General features: G+C 36.8%; 1 protein-coding gene across 1 annotated transcript in view; it reads left to right on the top strand.

Moving 5' to 3' along the window:
- OBI1 (ORC ubiquitin ligase 1) overlaps positions 1-26637 on the top strand; it is a 37810-nt gene that overhangs the window by 7327 nt on the left and 3846 nt on the right. The window contains exons 2-5 of the mRNA XM_005601293.4: positions 3717-3852; positions 6021-6112; positions 8202-8450; positions 12019-12107. Of these exons, the coding sequence (XP_005601350.1) occupies positions 3717-3852; positions 6021-6112; positions 8202-8450; positions 12019-12107 (566 nt within the window). The remainder of the gene's footprint in view (positions 1-3716; positions 3853-6020; positions 6113-8201; positions 8451-12018; positions 12108-26637) is intronic.

Here is a 26637-nt window from a genome sequence, read left to right as displayed (position 1 = left end):
TGGCCCAGGACAAAACAGAGAAAGCAGCTATACTGCCTCAAGTATTTTGACTATAAGCATCTCACTCTCTCATCCTTTTCCCATCACACCCGCTCTCCAGCATTACTTCAGCCTTATCAAGACCCATCCGTTGACTCTGTGACTCTATCACTTTTTCACTGTCATCATTACTATTCACATACTCATTTCCCTTATTAGCTGTGGTCATTTATTTTCATCAGTCATTTGTCTCTCTCTTTCTCCTTGGCAAAACGCCAACTCTGGATAAGCCCAGCTATTCATTTACTTCCTGTTTGAACCTGAGCAGCTAAAAATTGGTAAGAAAAATACACACCTGTGCTAATTGGTCTGTCTTTACACTCAAAACCACAGACGTCAAGTAGGAGATCAACAGTGTTTGGCCATCCTGCTACATGTCCCTAGTAAATTTACTTCCTCACTTTTCAAAATAACTGCTTTATTCTCCTATTTTCTCAAGTTGATATCACCCCCTGCTTCTCATTTTCAGCTGGTAACCTCACCTCATATTTAGTGACGCTACGAGCATTGGAGCAGTTGCAACTTGAGTTCTCTCATCTTTCCATCAACACATCTTCCATCCCCTTTGTATTTGTAGTCACACCCTCAGTCTTCACTTTTGTTCCAATGGAAAACATTGTATGAAGTAATGAAGACATTACTTCTGTGTAAGCCAAAATCTCCCTCTTGTACTTTGGATCTCAATCCCTTCTTGACTTCTTAGGGACTTTGCTATCTATGGCTCTAATTTCTCCCCCTCTTCCTCCATCATTAATATCCCTCTTTACTGTATCATTCCCATTGGCATTCATACCAGGGCCTCATTTTTATGCTCTCCTTTACAGCAAAACATGAAAGAATTGTCTATATTCTCTGTCTTCTTCACCTTTCCTTGTCTGTCAACTTCCAGTCAAGTTTCCACCCGCAATATTGGCTGAAACAGTGCTTTTCAGTAGCAGATTACAAGACTTCCATGCAGTTAAATCCCATACTCACTTCTCTGTCCACATCAAACTCATTCTCTCCTCCATATTTGACGTACTTGGCCACTGTGTCCCTCTTGAAAAACTTTCTTCTCTTGGCTTCTGTGAGACCATACTCTCCTGTCCTCCAGCATAGACCTCTGCTTCTCAGTTTGCTTTGCTGGTTGCTGCTCCTCTTCCTCTTCTTGGTAGAATGAGGATCTCCTCCAGTCCTGTGAATTTCAATACCATTATATAAAGCCAGTGATTCTCAGACCCTGTTTTGTCCACTTAAAAGTCAGCTTGGCGTCACAAATTTAACATAGCCAAAACAGTATTCTTGATTTCCACATGTGAGACTTTCTTTTCCTTCATTTTTATCACATTAGTTAATGATAGCACCAACCACTAAGTTGTTCAGAACTGTGTTTTAGATTGGGGAGGTATTTAACCTTTTGTTGTGGGAGCAATTACATAGAAAATACTGATTGCTTTTAAATGTGCTTCTAATGAGGGCAGCCTATACTGGGTGGGAGAGCATTTTGAATCCCCTTAAATAATGTGCACAATTTTATGTTTTGAGTATTGGCTTTCATCCATTTTCAGATGAGTTCGTGACTTAAAAAAAGAAATTGTCATGCTCTCAAAGTCCAAGAAGGTAACTCTTCTTTCTTTAGCCAGGCGTCTTAGTTGGGGGTTATACATACTTCTTGGAGTACTGCAGAAATGTGGTGTGTGTGCTTGTGTGCTCATGTGCATGTGTTTGGGGGAAGCTACAGGATAGATAACGGCAGTATCTTCCTGGTACTTAGTTTGAGAATTTTTTTGGTCTTAAAACATTTCATGACTTAAAGATTAAATTAAAACACACATGAATATATTATGATCTGGACTTCTGAATCACTTGAATTTTTAGGAAAAAATAGCGCCTGCACATGAAGTTCGTGCTTGTCTACCTTTTGAGCCTCTGATCAGGAATACCTCCCAGATAAGCATTCACTCCTTGCTGTTAAGGAAAACTTTAGAAGAAAAGTTTGAGAAGCTGTGCTTCACGGTCTTACTTATTTATTTATTTTGATCAGTCCTGTAAAATCAGTTGAATTGAATGAATTAAAATTGATTTCTCCAAGAGGAAGTGTAAATCCATACTGAATTATCTTCTCTGATTAGTTTTCTTATGTTAGTGTTTGTAATCAAGGGAGCACCTAAATGTTTGGGAAGCCAGACTGAGAGCAGAGAATTCTTTGCAGTGAGATGTAAAATGATTACCTGCCTGTCATGAATTGCCTTATATCTGTGATTTCTTTGAGGGTAGGGACCCCTTTCAAATTAATGAAATTCATGGTATCCTTCTGAGACAGGTATAGAGTAGCACAAGCATTTTCTCTGGAGAAAGTGGTTTGTGGTGGTTCTGTCTCTTCATTCTCCCTCTAATTCCTCTGTTTTCCCTTCATCTTCTGGTCCCTAGTGCAGAAAGACTCTACAATGGTATTGTTATTATTAGAACAGGAAATTATTGAAAATGGCTATAAAGTGTTTTGAGTCCCACAGTAAAAGTACCATGTGAATCAAGTGAAAGCCTAGGCGTTTGTTTTTTATTGTTAAATTTGTGCTATCTGAAGAATATTAAGTTATTATTCCCTCTGGCAAATTACCCAACTTATTGAATGTAAAATGCTGTCTTAACAGCAGTTCCTTCATTCAGCAAACCTTCATTGAGTACCTCCTGTATACTAGGCTGTTTTCTAGACACCAGGGATTTTGGAATAGGTGAGGTGCAGGAAGTTCTTGCTCTCATGGGGCTTCCATTCTAATAGGGGAGATAGACAATAAATAGTGTAAACAAACATGTAATATCAAGTAGAAATCTAAAGCATTTTCTCTCTTCTGTTTTCCCTCTGATAAAACATCTACACGAAATCAAAACACCTAGTTAACCCTGAGCAAGCCACCTAATTTTTTCACACTTTGGTTTCCTCATTTGTAAAGTATATTTATTCTGCTTGCCTCACAGCATTATTTAAAAAAAAAACAAAAAACAGAGAGAAAATGCACGTGAAAGCCCTTTGTAAAATATAGGCTATATAATTGTAAAGTATTACTATTTGTACTTGTTTAAATGGAGTTGAAGTTTTGTGTATTTGGTATATGTCAGTATTTCTGTCAGCATTCTTTGCTGTTTAGATTAGAAACCACTTGGGAGTGGGACTCCTGTCTTTTATGGTTGTTTTAGGTTTCATGCCTCTTTGGTTTGAGGGACTGTCTAGTAAGATGTCAATGCTTAATGGTTGATTGTTGCTCTATAATATAGTGGAATGAATTGAGGGAAAGATTCAAGCGTCAGAGGGATGACTGGACTAAATGTTCTTTAAAGAACCTTCTAATCCTGACATTTTATAATTCTGAAATAGAATAGCTGAAGAACAATTGTTTCAGTCTTAGTAGATCAAAATGCATTTTCTTTTTGGCCATGAATGTGGCTTGGAACAAAATTAATCCATTACAGAGTATGTCAAAAGTTTCAGTCTCTGTGACCAAATATCTCACATGTCTCTGTTATACGTATATAAAAACGATGTGGTAGCAGTAGCAGCATTTTAATAAGTCTTAGATGTCTCTTCTTAGAGCACCGACTGCTGTACTCTAGAGAAGCAATTTGTTTGCTCTAAACTAACTTCTTGGGTTTCTACTTATGATTGTTGCCCTGTACTAAAAGTAATGTTTCTTTTTTCAAAGGTACGCCAACCTGTCATATGCATCAACAACCATGTATTTTGTTCAATTTGTATCGATTTGTGGTTGAAGAATAATAGCCAGTGTCCAGCTTGCAGAGTCCCTATCACTCCTGAAAATCCTTGCAAAGAGATTATTGGTAAGGGCCTATTTTATAAACACAGAGAAATAGATTTGAAACAATCTCTAAATAATGTATATTTGGAGGAAGACTGAAATAGACAGTTTTCATTGATGTTATTTTGCCAATATCATACTGTATAGATTCGTCATTTATATAACCTGTAATTGGAGCGACTGAGGGGCACAAGGCACTATGAGAAGTCTTGGAACCTCATAGAATTACATTCTGGTAGAGGCTGTGCGTGTGGACCAAAATATTAATGGTTTAAAGCAACAGATGCTAAAGGCCAAAAAACGGCTCACAGAGTTCAGGCAAGGAAGTTCAGCTGGGAACATTGAGAAGGGATTCATGAAACAGATGGCCTTTAAGATGGAGATTTAAGGATGGATAACATTTCAACTGGTAAAGATTAGGGAGGGCATTTCACGCAAAGGTAGTAGTATGAACTAAGGTTTAGAGTAGGAAAACACAAAGTATGTTTTTGGAAATGATCAGTAGTCTAGTTTGGGTCTGACTACTGAAATAAGATTGAAAAGGTAGATTGAGATGTTAGTGCAGATATCTTGAGTGACAAACTAAATCAGGGACTTGCTCAATGGGTGAGAAGAAGGGAGAAGTGGGCATGATGGTTGTGAGCAAGGGAGTGGCATAATCCAAAATGTGCTTGAGGAGTCTTACTAGGGTGATGGTATGTAGGTTGGGCTGTAGAGGAGAGACATGGTGTGAGTAGGTCAGGTGAGGTTCTTGCCCAGGTGAGGGAGAATGTGGGTCTGGGTTAAGGGTAAAAAAGAACATTCAGTGCCACGCTAGTGTAGGTAAGAGGGGGCTTAAGACTTTAACTAGAAGATCCTTGAAAAATAAAGCATTTAAAGAACATTTTTAGTGTTTGGTTTTTATTCTGCTCATATAAATTATTTCTCTTAGATTGCAAAAATTAAAATGACTTTTATTTGTTATTGCTTTAGAAAAAATTGAAAGTGAATTAGTCATTAGCTATGTATAGAAAACACTTCTCAGAAAACTTAAGAAGACATTGTAATAGTCCCAAATTAGGAAAAATGGACTTAAGATTTTTACAGTGGAATTGGAAAGTAAGATATATGCCAGAACAAAAGAACTAGTGGGACTTTGGAACTAAGAAATCCAAAGGGCAAGTCAGAGATGCCTCCAAGGTTTCTTTCTTGGGTGACCTGGGTGAAGTCCAATAGAGGAATATTTCTCTGCCATGCTGCATAGTGTAGTGTTAACCTCTCTGCCTCTAGTTTCTTACCTGTACTGAACTTCACCAAGGACTCAAGTCTTTTCTTGCAGAAGATGAGCTCTGATGATTAAAATAATATGAAAGTTTTCCCTCAGCTTCTCTTCTCATTCCTTCTCCTGCCTTCATTCATTCATATCTAAGTGATATTTCATAAATTATGTCAAGTAAAATAGTTCATCCGTCCTTGTATTTGGATAGAACACCCTGAAAAAGAACATCTGTAAAATGCCTTTGCTATCATGATGCTAAGAAGTACAAAGGTATCGACAGCGTAAGTGAAGAGTTCTCAGGAAGAATTCATTTTCAGTGTATTTGTAATGAGTCCTTATGGGCATACAGTTAATGCTGTGATTCATAATCCATTGTTAACTGGATTGTTACAATGAAAATCAGTGAAAAGACACATTAATCTTTTCAGTTGTGTTACCAATAACAAAGTATGTTTGAATGAAGTCATTGGTTATAATATATATCATATATAGTTCATATATATAGATATATATTTGATAATTATATCATATATGAAATATTGATAATATGTTTATGTAACATTGGTTTAATATAAATATAATCAGTGCTATTTTATTGCTATTTGACAATAGTCTAGGATTCAGAATTTGCAGTAGTTCAGATGTGATAATTAATAAAATATAGCCTTTGCCTTATTAAGTTTATTATAATAAGATCCATAAGTAAGTGTTTGATATTTTTACTGCAGGTATTTTTTATGCTGTTGTTTGATATTTATCTTTTCTAAGGATTGAGTTAGAGAAGAAGCCTGGATGGCAGCCCCAAGTGTGTACATAACGGAAAGGGTAGATGTTAAGCTGGAGAACTATAGAAGACAATAAGAAAAGGGTTCATTTTCGATTTAATTCTGCCCAAATCAGGATGAAAAATTAGATTTTTTTTTTCCCTGTAGGAGGAACAAGTGAAAGTGAACCTATGCTAAGCCATACAGTCAGGAAGCACCTCCGGAAAACTAGACTTGAGTTACTCCACAAAGAATATGAGGTAAATGATAATTAAAATTTAAAATGACGACAGCATTGAATTCAAGGTAAAACTGAGCTATCTCAGTCCCTGAACTTTTTAGCGTAAGCATCTAATGAAATCTTATTTTAAATGCCAATTTTGAGAATATCTTATTGGTAAATTTTTCTTTTTCCCTTTCCTGTTTTAAATAGGGGAAAGGAACAGATGGAGCCATTTCCTTTTTTTCCTTCTTTTAATTTAAAATTTGTTCTCAACAGTCATGTCATTTTGTAAGTGTTTGTTCCCTCAAGAAGTTGGGAAATAAAGGAAACTCTCTTGTGAAAGTCAGTCTTCCAACTCCCACAGGGCGTTATGAATGTTCTGGTAACAGTGGCTATAACTTTCATTCTGTTTTTGTTTCTGCCGATAAATTCACTGATAATTACAAGCCTAGTCAGTGTGGTAAAGTAAATATACCTATGTCAACTATCAGTAAAGAGATTTTGGTATGAAATATGCTATTTCCTAATTCTTTTTTTTTGCATCTAAAGCAGTGAGTTTTTTAAAACAAAAATTGTGTGTATTTAAGATGTACAGCTTGATGTTTTGATATACATGCACATAGTGAAATGATTACTTTAGTCAAGATAATTGACATATCTATCTCCTCACATAAGTACGCCTGAAATATACTCTCAGCGAGTTTCCAATATACAGTACAGTCTTATTAACTATAGTCATCACACTATACATTAAATCCCTAGACATATCTATCCTTCATGACTGCAACATCGTGCCCCTTGATCCATCTCCCCTTTTCTTGCACCTCCCCATTTCCTCCACCTCCCCACCCTTGGTAACCATTGTTTAACTTTCTGCTTCTATGTGGTCAACTTTTTTACATTCCAATTTAAGTGAGATCATGCCGTAGTTTTCGTTCTGAGAAGGTGACTTAACAGGGTGATGGGATTTTTCCAAATTAGCTTTATGCTAATGGAATACTTACACTTTTGAATAGTAAACCTTAAGCCCTATTGTCGTTTTATGTTGGCTAAAGGCGGGATATTACTGATCTCTTCTTTTGATACAAAATATCTTTGTTAAACTATATACATGGAAACTACTACAGGAGCTGCCTCAAAAATTTTTTGAAATAAAATAGGGCATAAATAAATGACTGAATCATTCATATATGTGTTTTTTCTGTTTATATTTGTTTATTCACTAATATATTCAAACAAAGTGATTTTCTCATTTTATAATGCTATTTAACTTGGAATGTATTACAGTTCAAAATAGTATATAATACTATATGTTAACTCTAAAATGTACTCTTACATATTTAGTGAATATTTATCATACTTAGGTACTAATCAGATTAATCCTTTATGAGATGACTGGCACATTGAGCTACTTGGAATTTATTTTCTAACAACAGAATTTCTAGTTTAAGATGAAATATTCGTTATAGATGAATAAATGGTATCACAGAAAAGAGTTGTAGCCCAAATGTTTAGTAATTGGATTTAAGATAATAAGCAGTTCCAGATGGGGAAAACTAATACTCGGAATAGTCATGGTGGTAATTAAAGAACCAGAATGTAGAAAGGTTAAAAATGAACTACAGGTATTATTCTGAAATGGAAAGTGGAAGTGGTATATGGTTTCACTCTTCAAGTACAGAAGCAAAAATATAAACATCAAATGAAACTGTAAGAGATCACCTTGATGAACACTGTATTTTTTAATTCCCCTCAGTAAAGCAATTAAACATGCCTAAGAATTTTCTTTTGAGGAAATCTACTTCCTTGTTGAATTCATGTGACTTTTTTTGTTTTCTGGCTATCTTAAGTAGAATCAGAGATTTGACATTTTAATTTTTTTAAAACCACAAACTGTCATTGACTTAAAATGAAAGCAATGAAAATGCCAATTTTTATCAAAGTCAAAATATGTTTTCAGAATTTGAACTGTAGGTGACTTTCTGACTACAAAACTATTCTGATGGGTAAAGAATCTATTCATCTACCAAACTTTGAGTATAAAATTTAAAAACACATTAGCCTCAGTTAGCATATGAATGTGTTTAGTGTCTGTGTCTACCTAATGGCTATGCAATGCTTTTCAGGATGAAATAGATTGTCTGCAAAAAGAGGTAGAAGAACTTAAGAGTAAAAATCTCAGCTTGGAGTCACAGATCAAGACTATTCTGGATCCTTTAACCTTGATGCAGGGCAACCAAAATGAAGACAAACATCCAGTTGCAGATAATCCAAGTAAAATTGACCCAGAAACTGTAGCAGAGTGGAAAAAAAAACTTAGAACAGCTAATGAAATCTATGAAAAAGTGAAAGATGATGTGGATAAGTTAAAGGAGGTATGTCATGGTTGTTTTGAAAATTCTATTATAGTTGTTTTTAAAATTCTATTGTGTTGTTTTTAAAATTCTATAATATTTTAAGTACCTTCAAAGGTATAAATAGCCATATTATCTTGACTCATCATTAGATGATTTGTGCAGGAAGGACAGAAATCCCTGGATGAGCGTTTATAAGCAATACGAAAACTTTTTCTCCTTAAATGTCATTAGCTGCCAAGACATATCAGATGGTTCCATTTGTAACTATAATTGGAGACTCTATAGTGCTTCTATATGAGTTTGCATCTTCTTGTAGAAGTGACATCAGTTTAAAGGATGTGTTTCTATTTCCCCTCCTTGTGGTTTGCCTTAATTTTTTTTTAAGCTTTGTCAGTGATTGCCTTGTATGCATAAAAACAAACACATATCCATTTCCCTACCTATAAAATGCAAGGTTTGGACCATATCTTTTCTGGTACTACCATTCTCTGATTTTTAAGTTGTAAATAGTTAAAGGCTTAATGACTAGTTCCAAGAGAGCTGTGGTAGCTGCTTTAGACTACTCTCTGCAAAAGACTGTTGTGGCTTATGAAGTGGGTTCATTTTTTTCAATTATTCTTCTATCCATCCAATAAGATAGAGAAAGCATAGGTGAAAAAGGCAAACCTCTAGGATTTTCCAGTCTAGGAAAAGAGATGAGATCCATACCATCAGCACTAGAGGCTATCATCAAGTGCTGTAGAGCTTTCTTGGCCAAAGGGACCAGCCTTTAGCTTGACTTCAGGTTTATCCATAGTGGAGTCTTGTTATGCTGAATGGAGATGGTTTTGTGGTATCCAAGTCCTGAACCACCCATTCAACCTATCTACATGGTTAAATGCTGTTAAATACGTAATTAAAATACTGTTCCTGTGCTAAATTACTAAATCTTGCCTCCTGAAATCATTAATGAGTTACTATGATATTTTATAGAAGTACCACCACATACGGTCCTCAGATCCTCAGGGAGGTTAAGTAGCAGAAAAATATCTGCAACTTAGTGTAAATACTAAGCCATCTTCACATACCCACATATAAAATAAATGCTTTTTGGGCTCAGAAAAGGCCGAGATGAGACAAAGAAGGGAACTTAGTGCTTTCAGAGGAAAAAGAAACTACAGACATGATTGCACTGAGTTTGTTACAAGTTTAGGGGAAGTGTGTAGTTTTTTTGCGTATTAATGGCCAATGTTAGCGTGTTGGTTTGTCTAAGAACTGAAGAGGGCGGTAAAAGGAAAGACAGCTGAGAAGTTACAGTATATATCAATCTACCTGTCCCTTTTAACTTCTCTTTCTCTTTTTGAGCCATCAGTAAGTTCTATACGGTCTCTTTTGTAGTTATTAAACTTCATTTAAATTTTTGGCAATAAATGTTTCTTAGAGTATGAGGCACTGTATGAAAACTTTACTCTGGGCTCATAAGAGTGGTATCAGGGATGTATGTAAAAGAAAAGTACATGCAAAACAGTTTTTCTTTGCTATTTTAAAGGTCACATGTTAAATTCAATACCCAAAGCCACTCTGAGACCTCAGAATTATTAGCGTTATTTAAATAGCCCATTTTGGGTGCCTGCTGATGGTATTATGTAGTACTAGGCAATAAACCGGGACATAAATGAATTAAAAAACATGGACTGCAGAGGCAAAACTTGAATATGAGTACAAATTAATAACATACTATAAATCAAATACAGGAGTACAGAAGATTCAGAAAAAAGGACTAGTTAGAATGAGTGAAATAGACTTTTTTTCTGATGTTGCCAGAACTAGGTGAGTTGAACTGTCATGAGGCTAGTATCACCCAACCAGTGTTGAGAATGCAAAAAAGCTGAAGTCTTCATTATTCTTTTAGGTACAACAAATAGGCAGAACTCTGCCCTTTGTAACTTTTACCTACCAACCCTCCTGAACTTGAAAATATCTCTGCTAGTTGAGGAACTAGCCAGCCCATAATGAGAATATTCAAGAGCCACAGGACTGGTGAGGGACCTTGAAATATACGATATAGTATGGAGGGGATGGGGAAAAGAAATCAAATGAGTTTCTAATTTAAGCTTGTCATCATCATCAAAAAGCATTCACTAAGTGCCTCCTCTTAGGGTGCTAGGCTTGAGAGCTTAATTCATTGTCTGTGTATATGAGGAAGTAAATGTCTTTCCTTAGATCTTCAGAAGGGCAGTAATGGTGTTTATCAGTCATTTAAAGAATTAACCCTCCACAATCCTGGTTAGTTTGCAACCATGAAGATAAGCAGGTGCTCAGAGCCCAAAAGGAACCTGGATGAGTCTAAGTGAGAAAGTTAGGCTTTTTGTGCCCAAAAGAGTGTGCTCTGCCCTGCTTCTCTTGTCATCCTCTTGGGGTGTTTGTGTATGGGTGGGCAAGTAGTATAGTTGCTAGTCTAGAAATTAGTCAAAAACATTCGTCAAATTTTTGAAATCTATTTTTAAGTCTTCTTGGTTTAAACCTTTTTGTTGACAATAGTTCTTGTACCCATTCACTTTGAATGTTACTATTCTAGTCAAAGAGAATTTCTCTTGACAGGTTAGTGAAATTGGTTTCTCATCTAGAGAGTCATTTTTCTTTGGAATTCAAAGATGCAGTGACCAGGGAATTTAAAGAAAGTAGCTGTTAAGAAGACTCAAATGTGGGCACACTGCTTTTCAGGCTGTCCAGAATCAATATTTAGACTCCAGATTTTTCAGCAATTAACGTTTTGTTAGGCAATTTTTAGGTATCGTACAATTCAAAAAAGAAAGTCATACTTGGAATTTTTTCTCATCAAAAGAGGATCCATAGAATATGTTAGAAAAGATTAACCCAATTTTGAGAGTCCCAGAAGTAACGAGCGAGGGCATTTAGGAAAACCATTTTGAAGAAGGAAAGCAAGTGGTTTAATGGGGGTAGAAGGAGGGTGAAAGGTAAAGGGGGCCGTTTGTACAGTGACAGACGGAAACTAGACTTTTGGTGGTAAACATAATGTAGTCTATACAGAAATCAAAATATAATGATTACACATGAAATTTATATAATGCTATAAACCAGTGTTTCCTCAATAAAAAAAATTAAATTTGAAAAAAAGAAAGTGGTTTAATCATATTAGATTTGTTATCACTAAAACACTATTTTTAAAAAGCAGCTGAAAATCAGTCTCATAGCTCAAGAATTGACTCTTAGCATAAGTTTTGCAAATAATTGCACATGGTATAATGTTACCGTGCTTAGAGAATTCAGTTATGTGAAAAAGGAAAAAAAACCATATTTGCCATTAGTATAGTCCCTTAATGACTGTAAGCTAACTAACATAGCTTTGTTTATTTCCCTGGATAGGAGATTTGCAAAGTGCTTGGGGAATATGGATTAAAAATTCTTGGTTGTGTTCAGTTTCACAAGTCATCCCTAGTGGTGATTTTAAGTTTCTGAAGGCTATGTTCTGGTATTCGGTTTTCTGATATTATCGCTCTAAAAATTACAGATGGCCCATATCATAATTTTTACAAGACACTTTTGTTTTAGCTTGTGCTTAATTATTTTCAATTCTTTTTTTAAGGCAAATAAAAATTTGAAATTGGAAAATGGTGGCCTGGTGAGGGAGAATTTACGACTGAAGGCTGAAGTTGATAACAGATCACCCCAGAAGTATGTATTTTGCTCATAGAGCAATGTTTCAGATTATATCAATGTTTTAGAATAAGCTGGTATTATAGTATGTGTTTTTCATTTGACTCTGAGTGAAGCATGTAGGTTTAAGTAGAATATCTTGCCTCTAAAAGTAAAGTATGTACTTCTGTTATTGGTTTAATCTTAGTCTCAGTTAAGGCTAATTTTGGGGAAAGGATTTTATTTTTATCCTTTTTCTTTATCTGATTAGCAAGAGGATTGTTTTATGTGACCTAAGACAGGTCAGTCTTCACTTGGTTTTGTGTATACTGTTTAGTAGTACTAACCAAGAGTAGGGAGATTAACGTAATGCCTTTTAGATGTTTTCTGAAATAATCTTAATAATAGTTAATATTTATACAGTGTATTCTCTTTGCCAGGTACACAATTTGGGATATAGAACTATTATTCTCCATTTACAGATGAGGAAACAGAGCATAGAGAGATTAAATTAATTTATCTAAATCTGCACAGCTAGTAAGTGGTGGAAATATAATGTAACCTCAGATAGTCCAGCCCAGAGTCTGTGCTCATTACATTACACTGAAAACCTTTACACTATTATACTACCCATTATACTAAAAAGCCTATGTAGAATAGGCATTATTTGTTGAACTTTGGACTGATTTGAACTATACAATTAAATGAATTTAATCTTCCTTTATGATGGAATAGTTTTCATTCCATTCCAGAAGGTAAAAGATTACAAGTATTGACTTGCTCACCGTTAGTTTGTTTAAAATTATAAGAAACAGTTGAGAGTTAAGAGTTCAAGTTGGAGAAAAGATGGGAGACAGCGCTTGCTCTTTTTCTTCTTCTAGGAAAAAAAATAAGTGAGAAGAGAATTTGGCCCCCATCCCTCTCTGAGGGGTAGCATATCAGAACTCCACACTTTCTTCTCATCCAACCGCTAGATGTCATTTCTTCCTAGTCGGAAAGGACAAGGCAGGCGTAAGCAAACAATGGAAATTTATCCTGCCAGAATCGCTCTCTCTGTTTGTTGTTTGGAAAAAAGAAAATGTTGCCTTCAGTAGAACCAAGTGTGGTATCAGGAAATGGTAGAAGTAAACCATAATTACTCAAAGCAGGGATAGCTAACCCACAGAGAAAGAAGCATAGCTTTTAGTTTTAAATAGTTCCTTCCCTTGTGTCCTCCCACCTCATTTTTCTTTCACTTCAGATAATGTCCTACTTTGAAAAATTAGTAAAATAAGCTTAGGAAGTGTTGCTGTTATGTGGTGGTTTGAATCTTTGCTCCTCTCGTTTATTGGCAGCTCGCCTTGCCAGTCATAGTAATGCTTGTCCATTAGCCATTTCCCACAGCATGCTGAATGAACTAAAGCTATTTTGTTTGTAGCTTTTATTTCTTGAAAATTTGCCCATCACATTTCAGATTTAATGCAAGCCACCAGGATGTATATGTTTAAATATCCATGACTCCAACCTGATAAATAACTGAGGAATCTCACCTGAAGAAACCTGGCCTCTCTATTCTAGCAAGCAGCCATGCTTCTGAATCCCTTATAACTTTAGGATTTGCTATCTTTAACTTCCATTCCTTCTCTTTAGGGGAAGGGAATAGTTTCACTTAAAAACGATTTGAACTGACCCCCATTCCAGATCAATTTGCAATGCATTGAGGTATTAAATGCTTGCATTTGATTTATAGCTTTGTTTGCTTTGCATCACCAAACCCAAGTGGGATTCAGAGAGAAGCTGACCACAGCTGAAAATACTGAGGTCTGGTTCACCTGAGAAGAGTTCCTATTTGTATTGGAAAGAATATGAAACTTTAAGAGTTTAAAAGTAAATGCAAGCAAATAAAACCTACCCATTTCATTTCATTCTCTTGATTAGGAAGTGCATTGACCAATTATTTTTCTCTTGTCTACTTGGTTAGGTGTCAAAGTATGCTTTTTATACACATGGCCTTAGTTTCTGATGTATCCTTCACGTTGTGCAACATATTCTACAAATCATGCAGAAGAGAGAGCTTTAAAATTTAGACACTAATGGGAAAAAAATTAGGATGATGTATTTGTCAGCTTGGTCTGCCAAAACAAAGTAATATAGTCAGGGTGGCTTAAAGGTTAGATAATTATTTTCTCACAGTTCTGGAGGCTCAGCAGTTTTAGTTTCTGGTGAGAGCTCTCTTCTTGGCTTGCAGACAGCTGCCTTCTCACTATGTCTTCACATGTCAGAGAGAGTGAGCTCTAGTTTCTCTTCCTCTTATGGGGACACCAGTCCTATCAGATTAGGGCCTCATCCTTATGATCTCATTTAACCTTCATTACCTCCTAAAGACCCTGTATAGTCTAAATATAGTCACATTAGGGTTTAGGGCTTCAACATATGAATTTGATGGGGGGAGAGTGGGGGGTGGGGAACACAGTTTAGTCCATAGCAAAAGGTCTTTCTTTTCAAGACACTCAAACAAATATCATTCTGTTGCCCCAAAACAAGACTAACATCTGGTGTGAAAAAGGGGGACTTAAACATTTACATTGGTCTCAGGTAGGTAGTATTGTATAAAAGTAACACATTTCATAATATTTTAAGAGCAGTGCTATAATCTTTTAAAATGAAGATCTGGTTTATCATTTATCTTCTCTCCTACTGTTTTTCTCTTCTGTCTTTTACCCTCCATTATATCCAATCTGAAAGTGTACCTAGATATTTTTCCTTCCTCAGCTTTAACTTAAAAGCCCTTTTGAGCAGTATGGCAGATATCCTACTAAGCATGTTCTTCTAGGTTTCAATAATGTCCATTCTGTTCCTTGTCAAAAATTCATTGTTCTGGGCCAACCCTGGTGGCCTAGTGGTTAAGTTTGGTGTGCTCCACTTCAGTGGTCTGGGTTCACTTCACAGGCATTGACCTACACCACTCATCTGTCAGTGGCCATGCTGTGGCAGCAGCTCACATACAAAAAGAGGAAGATTGGCAGCAGCTGTTAGCTCAGGGCGAATCTTCCTCAGCAGAAAGAAAAAAAAATTCATTGTTCTAATATCTAAACTGGCAGTTCAGAAACTGTGATCCTTTTCTTGACTTTATGTAGCCACTTCCTGAATAATTCTTTTTCTTCTAAAATAATTTAGTTCACCCAGAGGAAACCATCTGTTTGCCCTTTCAGTTTTCTCTAACATTGACTCCTGAGAGAATCAGATTTGATATTCAGAACTCAAGAGGTGGTGATAGTCCTTTGATTTACAAGGCTGATATCAGAAAAAAACTTAGTTTGCCAGCCAACCCAGAAATGCTGAATGTTTATTTACTTAACACTGTACTAGGTGCTTTGAACTATACAAAATAAATGCTCTTCGTGACCCCTAAAGTAGGTTAGGTTTCCTTGCTATAATGTCTCTTACTGCCTTGCACTTTCCCTTCTTAGCACATATCACAATTGCTAATAATTGATATTGTATGTAATTATTTGTTCATGGCTTTCTTCTGTTTGAGCCAGGACTAGGGTTGTATTCACTGTTGTAGTCGCTGCATTTTCTAACATTCTAGCTCATGTTCTGCTCCTAATATATAGTTGTTGAATAAATGAATGAAAAACATGGCTCCTAAGACTATGAGGAAGCAGACAGACAAATCTACGATATGGTACACTCGATAGGAAAAATAACTAGTTTTCTTCATTAAATCATTGTCCAAATGAGAGGAGGAGCCCTGCTTTATAATGAAAGAGAACTAAGAGAACTAAGGTCTTGTTTGGATATTGATTAATAACAAAACAAATGTCAAAAGTCATTTTTGAGGGAATCACATAAATTTGAATATGAATTAGATGTTAGATGATACCATTTTGTTTAGGTATTGTAGTTACTTAAGAAAATGTATGTATTTTCTTTTAGAAATGCATGCTAAAATATAGATTATAGAATATTTAACAAAAAAGGATATATATAAGGAAAATGAGGCAAAATCTTGATAATTGTTGAATGTGGGTGATAAGTATATGAGGGTTTGTTATACTATTCCCTATACCTCTGTGAATGCTTGAACATTTTTATAATGAAAAATTAAAACCAAAAAACATGGTCCCTACCTCCAGGAAGCTCATAATCCAATGACGGCAAGAGACAAAAACATATGAAACAGTAGTAAACAGATGCTAAGCCAAGTAGCAGAGACAGCAGTACGTTGATTCACAGAATGGCAGGTGGGTTGCAGTGATGAGAGTACAGGCAAGACTTGAGCCGAGTTTTGAAGGATGGAGATTTCACTGAGGAGGAAGGGATTCTGAGCAAGAGGAAACAGCTTGAGCTGTTAGGAGTACTCACTGGTCCCCTCATCTTCATTCCTTTGTCTCCAGTAGTAGCCACACATCATTCTCAAGAAACATGGTGGCTTCCTTCTCAAACTCATCAGAGCAGAAGTCCTGTATGTAATTTGCACTTCTCTCCATTGTGACCATCATCACCTTACTTTAATAGCTGGTTAGCACAACTCCACTACATCCATCAATCTCTGCTATAAGCTTTTTGCCTTCTTAGTCTTGTATTTAGTGGGGAGTGCCAAGAGTGTCACCCCTCCACGTGGTAAGAAACAACAAGAATGAGAAGCTGAAGGGAAGACTTTAGTATTGCATTTCTCATATTCCTAAATTCCCTTGGCTTTAATTACTGTTCCTAAACTGTGACAGGAAATGTGGATATATTTGTCTTTGATAGAGTTAGAAGTGTTCCTTAGTGATTTTTTAGCTTGAAGAGGTATGAAGAAGTGACTTGTAAAGCATTTGGAAGTTCCATGCCCTCTCTCCGAGATCTCTCTGTTCACTTGTGCCATTTTTTTTGCCTTGGGCATGCTATGCAGGGTTGGTGCCATGTTGCCAGCTATTATGAGGCTTTAGCAGGGCAGCTTTTCTTCCCCTCAGCTGCTAACTCACCTTAATAGCATAGGATATAAAGCTCCATGTACAAAACTCCATAAGTCATTTACATCAAACTTGGTATAATTGGATTAATGGCTTTCCTTTCTATAAATATGTATTCGAGAATGTTATGTGTTCTTGTCATTGTTCCTTTAGTGAGATCTGTGGGTTTGATAATGTCTCCCAGCATGCAGCTCTTTTACTGCACAGCAACCCCCAGGCTTGCATTATGGACCACTCTTCACCCATGCTCCAGCTCCTTCTTGGGGGAGGTAAAGGCTCCAGACACTCTCTAGACAATAAGCAGTATTTCCTGTTACTAGTATATGAAAAGAAGTCCACTGAAGAGAACGAATAGACTTCATAGATTATGACCTAGGCCTTCTTCCCTTTTTACTGTATTTGTGTTCCTTGAGCCATCTCATTTACTACCATGGCTTTAATAATCATCTACTTGTGTGTCAGAGATAAGAAAATAAAGTATAAATCTTTGGCCTTGCCGTTTCTCCTGAACTGTAGATTCATGTTTCCATCTGTCCATTTTATAACTTCACTGGAGATCCTATACCTTAAATTCACCACAAAGCATAGTGGTTAAATAAATCCTTAGCTCTGGAGACAGGTACCTGGATTCAAATTTCCCTGCTTCCACTCTGCCCCTTCTTCCCCTACCCAATTCATTTTCACCATAGTCAAAATTGTCTTTTTACAAAATATAAATAAAATTATTTAAATCTCCTACTTAAAACTATCCATTGTTTTCCTAAAATAAAATCCAGATTTTTCACAAGCTAGTCTACACTTACCTGTTCCGCTTCATCTCGTTCTTATTCCTCCAGCTCATCCTGCACCAGCCATGCTGGCTTTCTTCTGTTTCTAAAATATGCTGGACTTTTTCCCTCTGCTGAGAATGTTCTGCTTCCAGATCTTTATGTGGCTTTCTCCTTCTGTCAACAGATTCAGAGAGGCCTTTCCTGAACATTCAGTCTAACAAGCCCTCTGCTTCAGCACCTTCTCCTTCCTTTCTCTGTCTTATTGTCATATCATCATAATAAAATCATGGTGTGGTGAAGCAGTATAGCATATGATTATGAGCACAGGCTCCAGAGCCAGACTCCTTAGGGCTGAGCTCTGGCTTTGTCTACTCAGTAGCTCTGTGATTTGGGGAAAGATAATTTAAGCTGTTTGTGTCTAAGTTTTTGTGTTTGATGAAATGGAGTCAATAGTAATACCTGTCATACAGGTTGTAGAGAGGGTTTAATGAATTAAAACTTGACATGCTCTTAGAGCCCATAGTTAATACTCAACCAATGTTGTAGTATTATTGTCTTATTAACCCTTATCACTGTCTAAAATTATCTAGTTTGTTTACTTGTCTGATCTGTTTGTTGTCTGTCTCCTCCATTCCAAACTCTAAGCTCCACAAGGATAAGGATCCTGCTGCCTATCTCCTTCACTTGCAAAACCTCAGTACTTGATAAATATTTGTTGAATAATTAAATGAATAGATAAATATTTGATAAATTACTTAACCTCTTGGAGGCATCGTTCTCTTTATGTAAAATGTGGATAATGTGTAATTGCAAGGAATAAAGGAAATAATTTTATGTCCTTGGCACAACATCTGTAGCACAAGGAACTGGTAAAAGTGTCTCTCTAAATAATTGTATCCATTATCCATCCCACACAAAACCTTGATTATCCTCTTGCATTGTTCCGATCCTCCTTAATGGCTTTGCTACTCATCTGGTTGCCTAAGATAAAAACCTCCGTCTTCCTATGTTTCTCCATCCCTTCTTTTCATCCCACACCTGCTTATTCATTATTTTCTCTCCATCCTACCTCTTAAATGCCTCTATGATCCATCTTCTTCTCATTCCCACTAGTTTAGATCCACATGATTTCTTATTTAGCCTATTTTAACAACCTTCAACTACTTGCTCTTCTTTTCTACTCAACTCTCAAGCATCTGCCTTATTGTTGCCTGAATTCTAGAATATAAATTTGATCATCTTACTCCTCTGCTTAATAACCTTTGGTGACTTCCTGTTGCCTACAAATTAAAGCTCAGATTTCTTAGTGCAGTATGTAATGTGACTTCAGCTTAGCCTTCTTGCCTCCTCTCCAGCCTCCCCCTTCTTGTCCTGTTTTGGCCATGAATTCTCACTGGGCCAGATTTGCCATGTTGTGACATGTCTTTGTACCTTTGCTCATGGCTTGCCTGGTCCTCCCCATTAGCCTCTCCTTTTTTATTCTGCCTGGTTAGTTCCTATCCATTTTTTGAAATCTAGTCCAGTTGTTGCTTTACCTGTAAGGACTTGCATGATTTCCCTAGACAGAGGGAACTTTCCTCTTGTTATTCCCATTGTTCTTATATCATGTTGTTTTAAGGAACGCTTTTTATACTGACCAGTTACATGACTGTCACGCTCAGTTAATACACCACCTCCTTGAAGCTAAGACATATTTTTTAAAATGTACACATATATAAAATACATATACGTGTGTGTGTGTATGTGTTTCTTTGGGGCCTGGCAGAAGGAAGGGACCCTTATACTCTAATACCCTCTGTTGCTGCTTGAAGGGAACTGACCAGAGAATTAAGATTTTGAGCTTGCTTGAAACTTAAAGTACTAAAGGTTTAAGAGGGCAGAAAGTCAGATTCCTGGCATTTTCTCCAGTCTGGAGAGGAGAGGGATTTCCGGAAATTTTCCTAAATTGTACCAGAGATTGACAGTTAGAAAGGGGAAAAAAGAAGGCGATGTTAGGGCTTGCCTGGCTCCTGGACAAGATCTTGTCTGATCTCCTTACTTGAACTGGGTTTTCCTGCCCTTATGTGTCTCCGTACTTACTGAGTCTGAGCTGTGGCACCTTCCCGGTTCACAGGCCTGATCTTCCTAAACTGTGTCTCTGGACATGCCATTACCATCCTCAGCAACACCTCTGGTCTTGCTGGCCTTGGCTGTTGTGGCTTCTTGACCTATGCTGGCCTTTTCTGTTTCTCACGATTCTGCTGTGACAAATGCCATGATTCCTAGTATTTGACCCCAGCCTGATCCATGACTGATTCCGCTATGCCCTTTGGTTTTCCCGGAAGGGGAACTTATAGACTGTCAGGGGAGCCTGATGTTACCCTGGGGCCAGACTATGACAGCTAGGTGTGCTCAGGCTCCTCAGCCGCCTGAGGGGCCCTTCTCTGGATATTCAGCTAATTGGGGATGGACAGTTACTGCAGTTTTCTGTCAGCTTGTCTTTATTGTATTGATAAGATATTTCAGGAGCCTGCAATGCATGCTAATGACTAAGCAACAAGGTTGTCAGAAGGATTATCAACTGCTTGAGAACAAGGATAATGTCTTCTATTCCTTTTGTTTTCTTTCCTCATAGCCCCTCAGCCTACATTAGTCCTCAGTAACTGTCATCTGAGTAATATTTACAAAGTGGCTGGTTATTTTTTTGTTTTGTTTTGTTTCAGACTATTCCTCATATTGAGAGAGACAAAGAGATTGATTTAACTATAGTGAAAAATGTATAGATGCTAGGCCTGAGGTTTTTAAATATGCTTTTTTTACCCAACAGTAGTTGTAGTCTTTTAGACTGTTGAGACTTTGTTGTTGTTGTTGTTAAGGTTATTATATTTTGGGAAAAGGTGTAAGTCCTTTATTCCTCTTAGAACTGTAAAGAGATACAAAGTAACACATTTAAGCTTCTCTCCTTCCATGAAAGATTAGGATCCCTGTTGATGTCATGTAAACTTCAAGGCTGATCATTTCTTTTGGGGCAGAAAATTAGGGAATTTCTGCATGGAATTGAAATGAAATATATTGATGAAATAGAATGGAATTTATTCCGCAGTAGAAAGAGTAGTCCACCTTCACAGGCAGTGAATATATATATGGTTCAGCCCTTTTTACAGACTTACGCAGAAGGGAATCTGTCCCTCTTCAGTTATATGCTGCCCAACACTCAGGTGGTTTTTATTAAGAATTTCTAGGTATCTCAGTAGGAATTTTCAGCACTGCAATATTTAACTACAAGTGCCTGGTTATAACACACAAACTTCCTTTAAAACTGTGTTAATAATATGAGCTATTATTTTTATTTATATTTATTTTTTTAAAGGTATGTTGTTTTTTTTTTATGGTGAGGAAGATTGGCCCTGAGCTAACATCTGTTGCCAATCTTCCTCTTTTTTTTTTTTCTCCCCAAAGCCACAGTACATGGTTGTATACCTAGTGGTAAGTTGTTCTAGTTCTTGTATGTGGGATGCCTCCACAGCATGGCCTGATGAGTGGTATATAGGTCCGCGCCCAGGATCTGAACTGGTGAACCCCAGGCCACTGAGGCAGAACACGCGAACTTAAGCACTTAGCCATGGGGGCTGGCCCCTGAGCTATTATATTTAAATTCTGCTCTCCATTTGAAAGCTTGCAAAGAAGCCTCTACCTTACTTTTTAAACAGTGCTTTGGGAGGTAGAGGGAGGAGAAATGGTTCCAAGGGCTTTAATTCTTTGTCTAGTTCCACTGTCCATGTGATCTTTGTCTCCAAGGGGGAAACTGTGGCATTTTTTTATTCTTGCAAATATTGAAGTACTTTCTGTTTTGTGAGACAACTAAGATGCAATATAACACAGCTTGGGTTTTTTTCTTCTTCAGTATTAGACTCAGAGACAAGTGCCTGTGTGATGGATAGGGCCTAAAATTTTGCATTTAAAATTTTGCTGATGTCTTGTAAGTAGCATCATTTCCTTGTAGTTGAAGATGCCTGTTGATTGTGCATGAGGTAAAGTAGTCATCTATGCTTTCTATACTTAGCATTCTTAAACATGGAACTTTCGGTTCATGGTTCTGGTTCAGACTTAGTCCTTATATCTCTGGTTAAAATAGCCACCCTTTGGGCTGGCCTGGTGACATAGTGGTTAAGTTTGTGTGCTCCACTTTGGTGGCCTGGGGTTTGCAGTTTTGGTTACTGGGCATGGACCTACACACTGCTCCTAAAGCCATGCTGTGGTAGCATCCCACATACAAAATAAAGGAAGATTGGCACAGATGTTAGCTTGGGGCCAATCTTCCTCACCAAAAAAAAAAAAAAAGGAAAAAAAACCCACCCTCTTTAGTTGGCATTTGCCAGGGTGATCTGTCTGTGCTATAGTTTCCTGCAAGGCCACATTAATAAATAATCTTTGGAAGTTTCAAAATATTCTTGAACTTGTGTCTAGAACATAGTAGGTGTTTGATAAATATTTATCAACTTTTTGCATATATATCTGTATGTCTTTCCACATTTTGTTTTCTTATTTCCTCTCCATGTTTCTGTTAGCATATATATGTATTAGTTAATATTACAAAACTGCTAGTCCCTTGGCTGTGTATACAAACTTTGTACTTGGTAAACCTAGCTTGCATTTTACACTATTTCATAGTATAAGCAGTTACTGATATTACTTAAGAAGGAATCTCATGTTCAAGCACTTCATATGATTTCACACATAGTGTTTGGACTCAGACAGACTTGAACTCAAATCCTATTCCTGCCACTTACTTTCGGCATAGCCCTGAATGAGGGACAGACCTAGATGGTATAACCTACTATGCATCTCAGTAATATGGTACTCATCTTATGGGACCACTGTCGTATATGCTGTCTGTTGTTGACAGAAACATCGTTATTTGGCACATGACTGTAAACACTTGCCTTCTTATCATGTAGCTTATGACATATCAAGTTAATGAACCTAGCATCTTTTCTAACACCTTGATGAATTGTCATACTCTTAAGTTTGCATCAGCTTCCAACATTTTATCCTTTGTGCTTTCAGTGTCATGAAATATCTCTATTTACTTTAATGTGAAGTTTTTTGCCTGTCATTTCCTCTAGACATCTTTATCCTTTTCGTAACAATTGCTTTTCTCATTTGTCAGTAAGTTTGCCTCTCCCGAGTTCCTCTGGCATGCCTAGGGTCTCTTGAATGGTGACAATTTCAACATTCCCACTATCAGCTATTCTTCTATAAACTACATTTACATTTCATTCTAATGTCACTTCTAGTGTTAATCACTTTTCATTTCTTTGCTCACCTTCCTCTTTGTTGGCCAGTTCTGTCTTTTGATTATCCATTTTTCTAAAATGTCTTGTGGCAGCACAAATACGTGTTTTACTGTCTGTGTGTGAACTAATAACAAATGCACAGTCACTGATTGGTCACTGATCATGATGCGTATTTGTTACTTATATAGTATTTTGTGAACTGAAAAGCTAGCTGTTAAGTTTTTTCTTTATGCACTTACTCACAGTTAATATAATGTGGTAAATTTGAACCATGTTGTTAAGTGACTGGTGTTATTATTTAACTAAACTGTGGTAACTGACATTTGTGCCTATCGGACCCACATACAGCAAGGACATCACCACTGAAAATCTATCAGGTAAGCCAGATCACAAAAGCTGGTTCAGATACAAAGATTGTTTTCACTGTTACCTCAGCGAGCAAGTAAGGAAAAGATATAAAATCAAAGATACATGGGAGGCAGTGGGCTCCCCTCCCACAAAGTGTTTCTGTAGTTTGGTGATCGCAGCAGCCCACTGGGCATGCTGCATTTATCCCTTTTGTTAGGAATGCTATTGTGAACTAGAGAGGCAAAATAAATTGTTCAAGTTTTCACAGCTAGTTAATGGCAGCATAGCACTAAAGGTTAGTTCTTTTGATACGTGGTTCTGGCATTCTTTTATCACATTTCCTTCTTCTCACCCCCTTCAGACACAGACACATCCTGTTTCTCCTGTATGACAGGCTATGAGAAAATGTGGTCTTGGGAACTTTTTGTTCTTAGAGATGCCCTTACTCTAGTTATAATACCTCAAAAGTCAAACCAATAAGACTTTCATTGCTCTTACTTTTAGTGTGGACAGGAACAATCTTGTACCTCTGTAGCTTTTTGGACAAGGGGAGCCCTCAACCAGAATGCATACATCAGCTAACATGGCAAGATGAAAAATTCTTTAAGCTTCTCCTAGATTCTAACAGAACACACTTCCCATATCAGTTGCAGCTCCCAAACTGCACTACGATGTTTTCTCTTACATAATGAAGGCTTTGACCATCACTGCTACTTTGAAAATCAAAGCCTTTTGGTCTCTAATGGAATGTTTACAAAAAATACTCCATTTTGAAATTTGCTCAGGAAAAGGAAGTGTAGTAAATGATGTTAGAAATCCCTCCGGCTTGCCTTGGCATTGATTCATTTAATGTTATGTACTTTGGAAACATCCAGAGTTAGTGCGAATAACAGATTATTAAAACCCAAATTAAATAAACTCTTATCCTCATTGTCTTCTTCCTTGGAAGGATAGCATCATATGTGTCCCTGATTGTTGTTTCTATATGATCAAGTAAATTGCCCTTTCCAAATTTAATATATAGGTATCTAGGGTAAGCTGAAAATCCCTAATACCTATCTCAGAAATTCCATCTGGTTGCATTCTTTTGCTAAGGTGAAAGTGGAAGTTCTTTTGGTTGGAGCAGTGTAGAGCAGCAAGCCTGAATTAAAAAAACCAACTGTATTGTGTATATGTCATTCTCTTTTGTTTTCCTTGGGTCAGTGAAAAGAAAGAAAATAAACAGTCAAATGTATGAAACACTTAATTTAGTAATACAGTGACTCATAACTCAAAGATGTAAAAGCTGCCCGAGGACCTTGGCTTATCCGGTTGGCTCTGCCTTGATGTAAGGCATTGATGTATCTTAAAGTAAGAAAATAACATTTATTCAAGAAATATTTAATGAGGGACTGCTGTATACCAGGAATTGTTCTAGGGAGCTTGCAGTAAATATAAGATGGTCGTACTCCCTGCTTTCCTGGAGCTTATACTCCGATGGGGAAGAGAAAGACAGAAAACAAATAAAATACATGAATTGATTAATTGATCAGTTCCATGGCTTTCACTATACATTTTCGTTAGTTGCCCACCAGCACAGATCCCTTATTAGCATGGTAAAAAGGTCTGATCACTCAAAGTATTATAGACTTGTAAAGTATTGCAATAGAACTTTGGGGAATTGAGGGCAGTGACCTTTTAGAAAACACCCAGCTCCATCAGTGACTTCTGCTTGCTCTTGGCTCTCATATTTTCCTCTCATATACTCTGTTGCTAGCCTTTGTTGTTAGTTCTCATGGACTTCACTTTTCTCTCTAAGTAACATAAAAAATACAGTTAGGGCTATCATTTTGACTTCAACTCAGAACTGTTTCTTTTAAAAACATTATTTAAAAAAAATTAGGGACAAATGTAGCATCTTAAAATGACATTATGTTTGAAATTCCAGGCTAAAACTTGAAATAGAAGCTGCTAATATTTTGGGAAGCATTTCTTATTTGTTACTAGTCTTCCTTATGTAAGGCTCTGAGTTCTTAAGGACATCCTTTGGTAGCAGCTGACTTACTATCTAGTAAGATTCTTTGATTTTAAATTTTTTTATTATTTTCATCTGAGGGTACCTTCATTATAAAAATTGCACTTAAGCAAAGACAAATTTTATCTTAGCAAATTTAAGGCTGCCACTTTTGCTGTTTGCATTAAATAAACATACTACACAGTTTTTCCATTTAAAAATATATGAGTTATTTCGTTATGTTAGAGTAGTTACAATCAAGAGCTCACAAACATTTTTGCTGAATGCACTTAAGGATCTTTGTCCACTTTTTAAAATTTGTTTGTGGAAACTACAGCTGTGTCAAATGCTACATTTACAAACCAAAACTCTTTTCTTTAACAAAGAGGGAAAAACTCCCTTCATTCATTTAACCAGATACTCGTAATAGTAAACTTTGTTGTTAAAACAGGGAAGTTTATTATTGTAGCTGCTGTTTTTGTTATACCTATGGTTTTTACTTTTTTTTTTAGAGGTTGAAGGGCGTGTGCTCTTTCTGGGAGTTCAGTTAATTGCAGTGAGTAGATCAATATTCAGTAACATGTCTTTAAAGGCCCTTTTAACCCTAAGATTTTATGAATGTATATTTACCTTTGCCCCTGCTTTTTTCCATTAGTGACAAGAGGAGGGATCGTGTCGGGAGTGAGCTGCAGACTGCATTGGGCTACAGCTTAGGAGGAGGTGGTGGGCATTGAGTGCTAGTCATAGAATATATAGTGGTTAACTCTAAGAGGAGCAGTTACTGTTGGTTCCTTCTCCTTTATAGTTTTCTTTAATACTTAGTACATTTTCTTAACTGTAATTGTTTTTAAAATTAGGGAAAAAAGAAAGAAAAAGATAAACCCATAGATAAAAACAATTTTTAGAAGTCAGCTTCTCAAGTACCTTTCTCCCAACAGACAATCCCTGAATTCTTCAAAATGGGTCAGTATTTAAGTCATCAAACAGATGATTAAGGGGTTGGCCCCACGGCCAAGTGGTTAAAGTTCCACGCACTCTGCTTTGGTGGCCTGGGGTTCCTAGGTTCGGATTCTGGGTGCGGACCTGCTCCACTCATCAGCCATGCTGTACAGGCATTCCACATACAAAGTAGAGTAAGATTGGCACAGATTTTAGCTCAGGGCTAATCTTCCTTAAGCAAAAAAATGAGGAGGATTGGCAACGGATGTTAGCTCAGGGTGAATCTTCCTCTCACACACACAC

This window comes from Equus caballus, chromosome 17 (genome assembly GCF_041296265.1).
Source record: "Equus caballus isolate H_3958 breed thoroughbred chromosome 17, TB-T2T, whole genome shotgun sequence".
Lineage (NCBI taxonomy): Eukaryota > Metazoa > Chordata > Mammalia > Perissodactyla > Equidae > Equus > Equus caballus.
The sequence above is the reverse complement of the archived record's forward strand: the minus strand, read 5'-3'. Positions and strand labels throughout refer to the sequence as shown.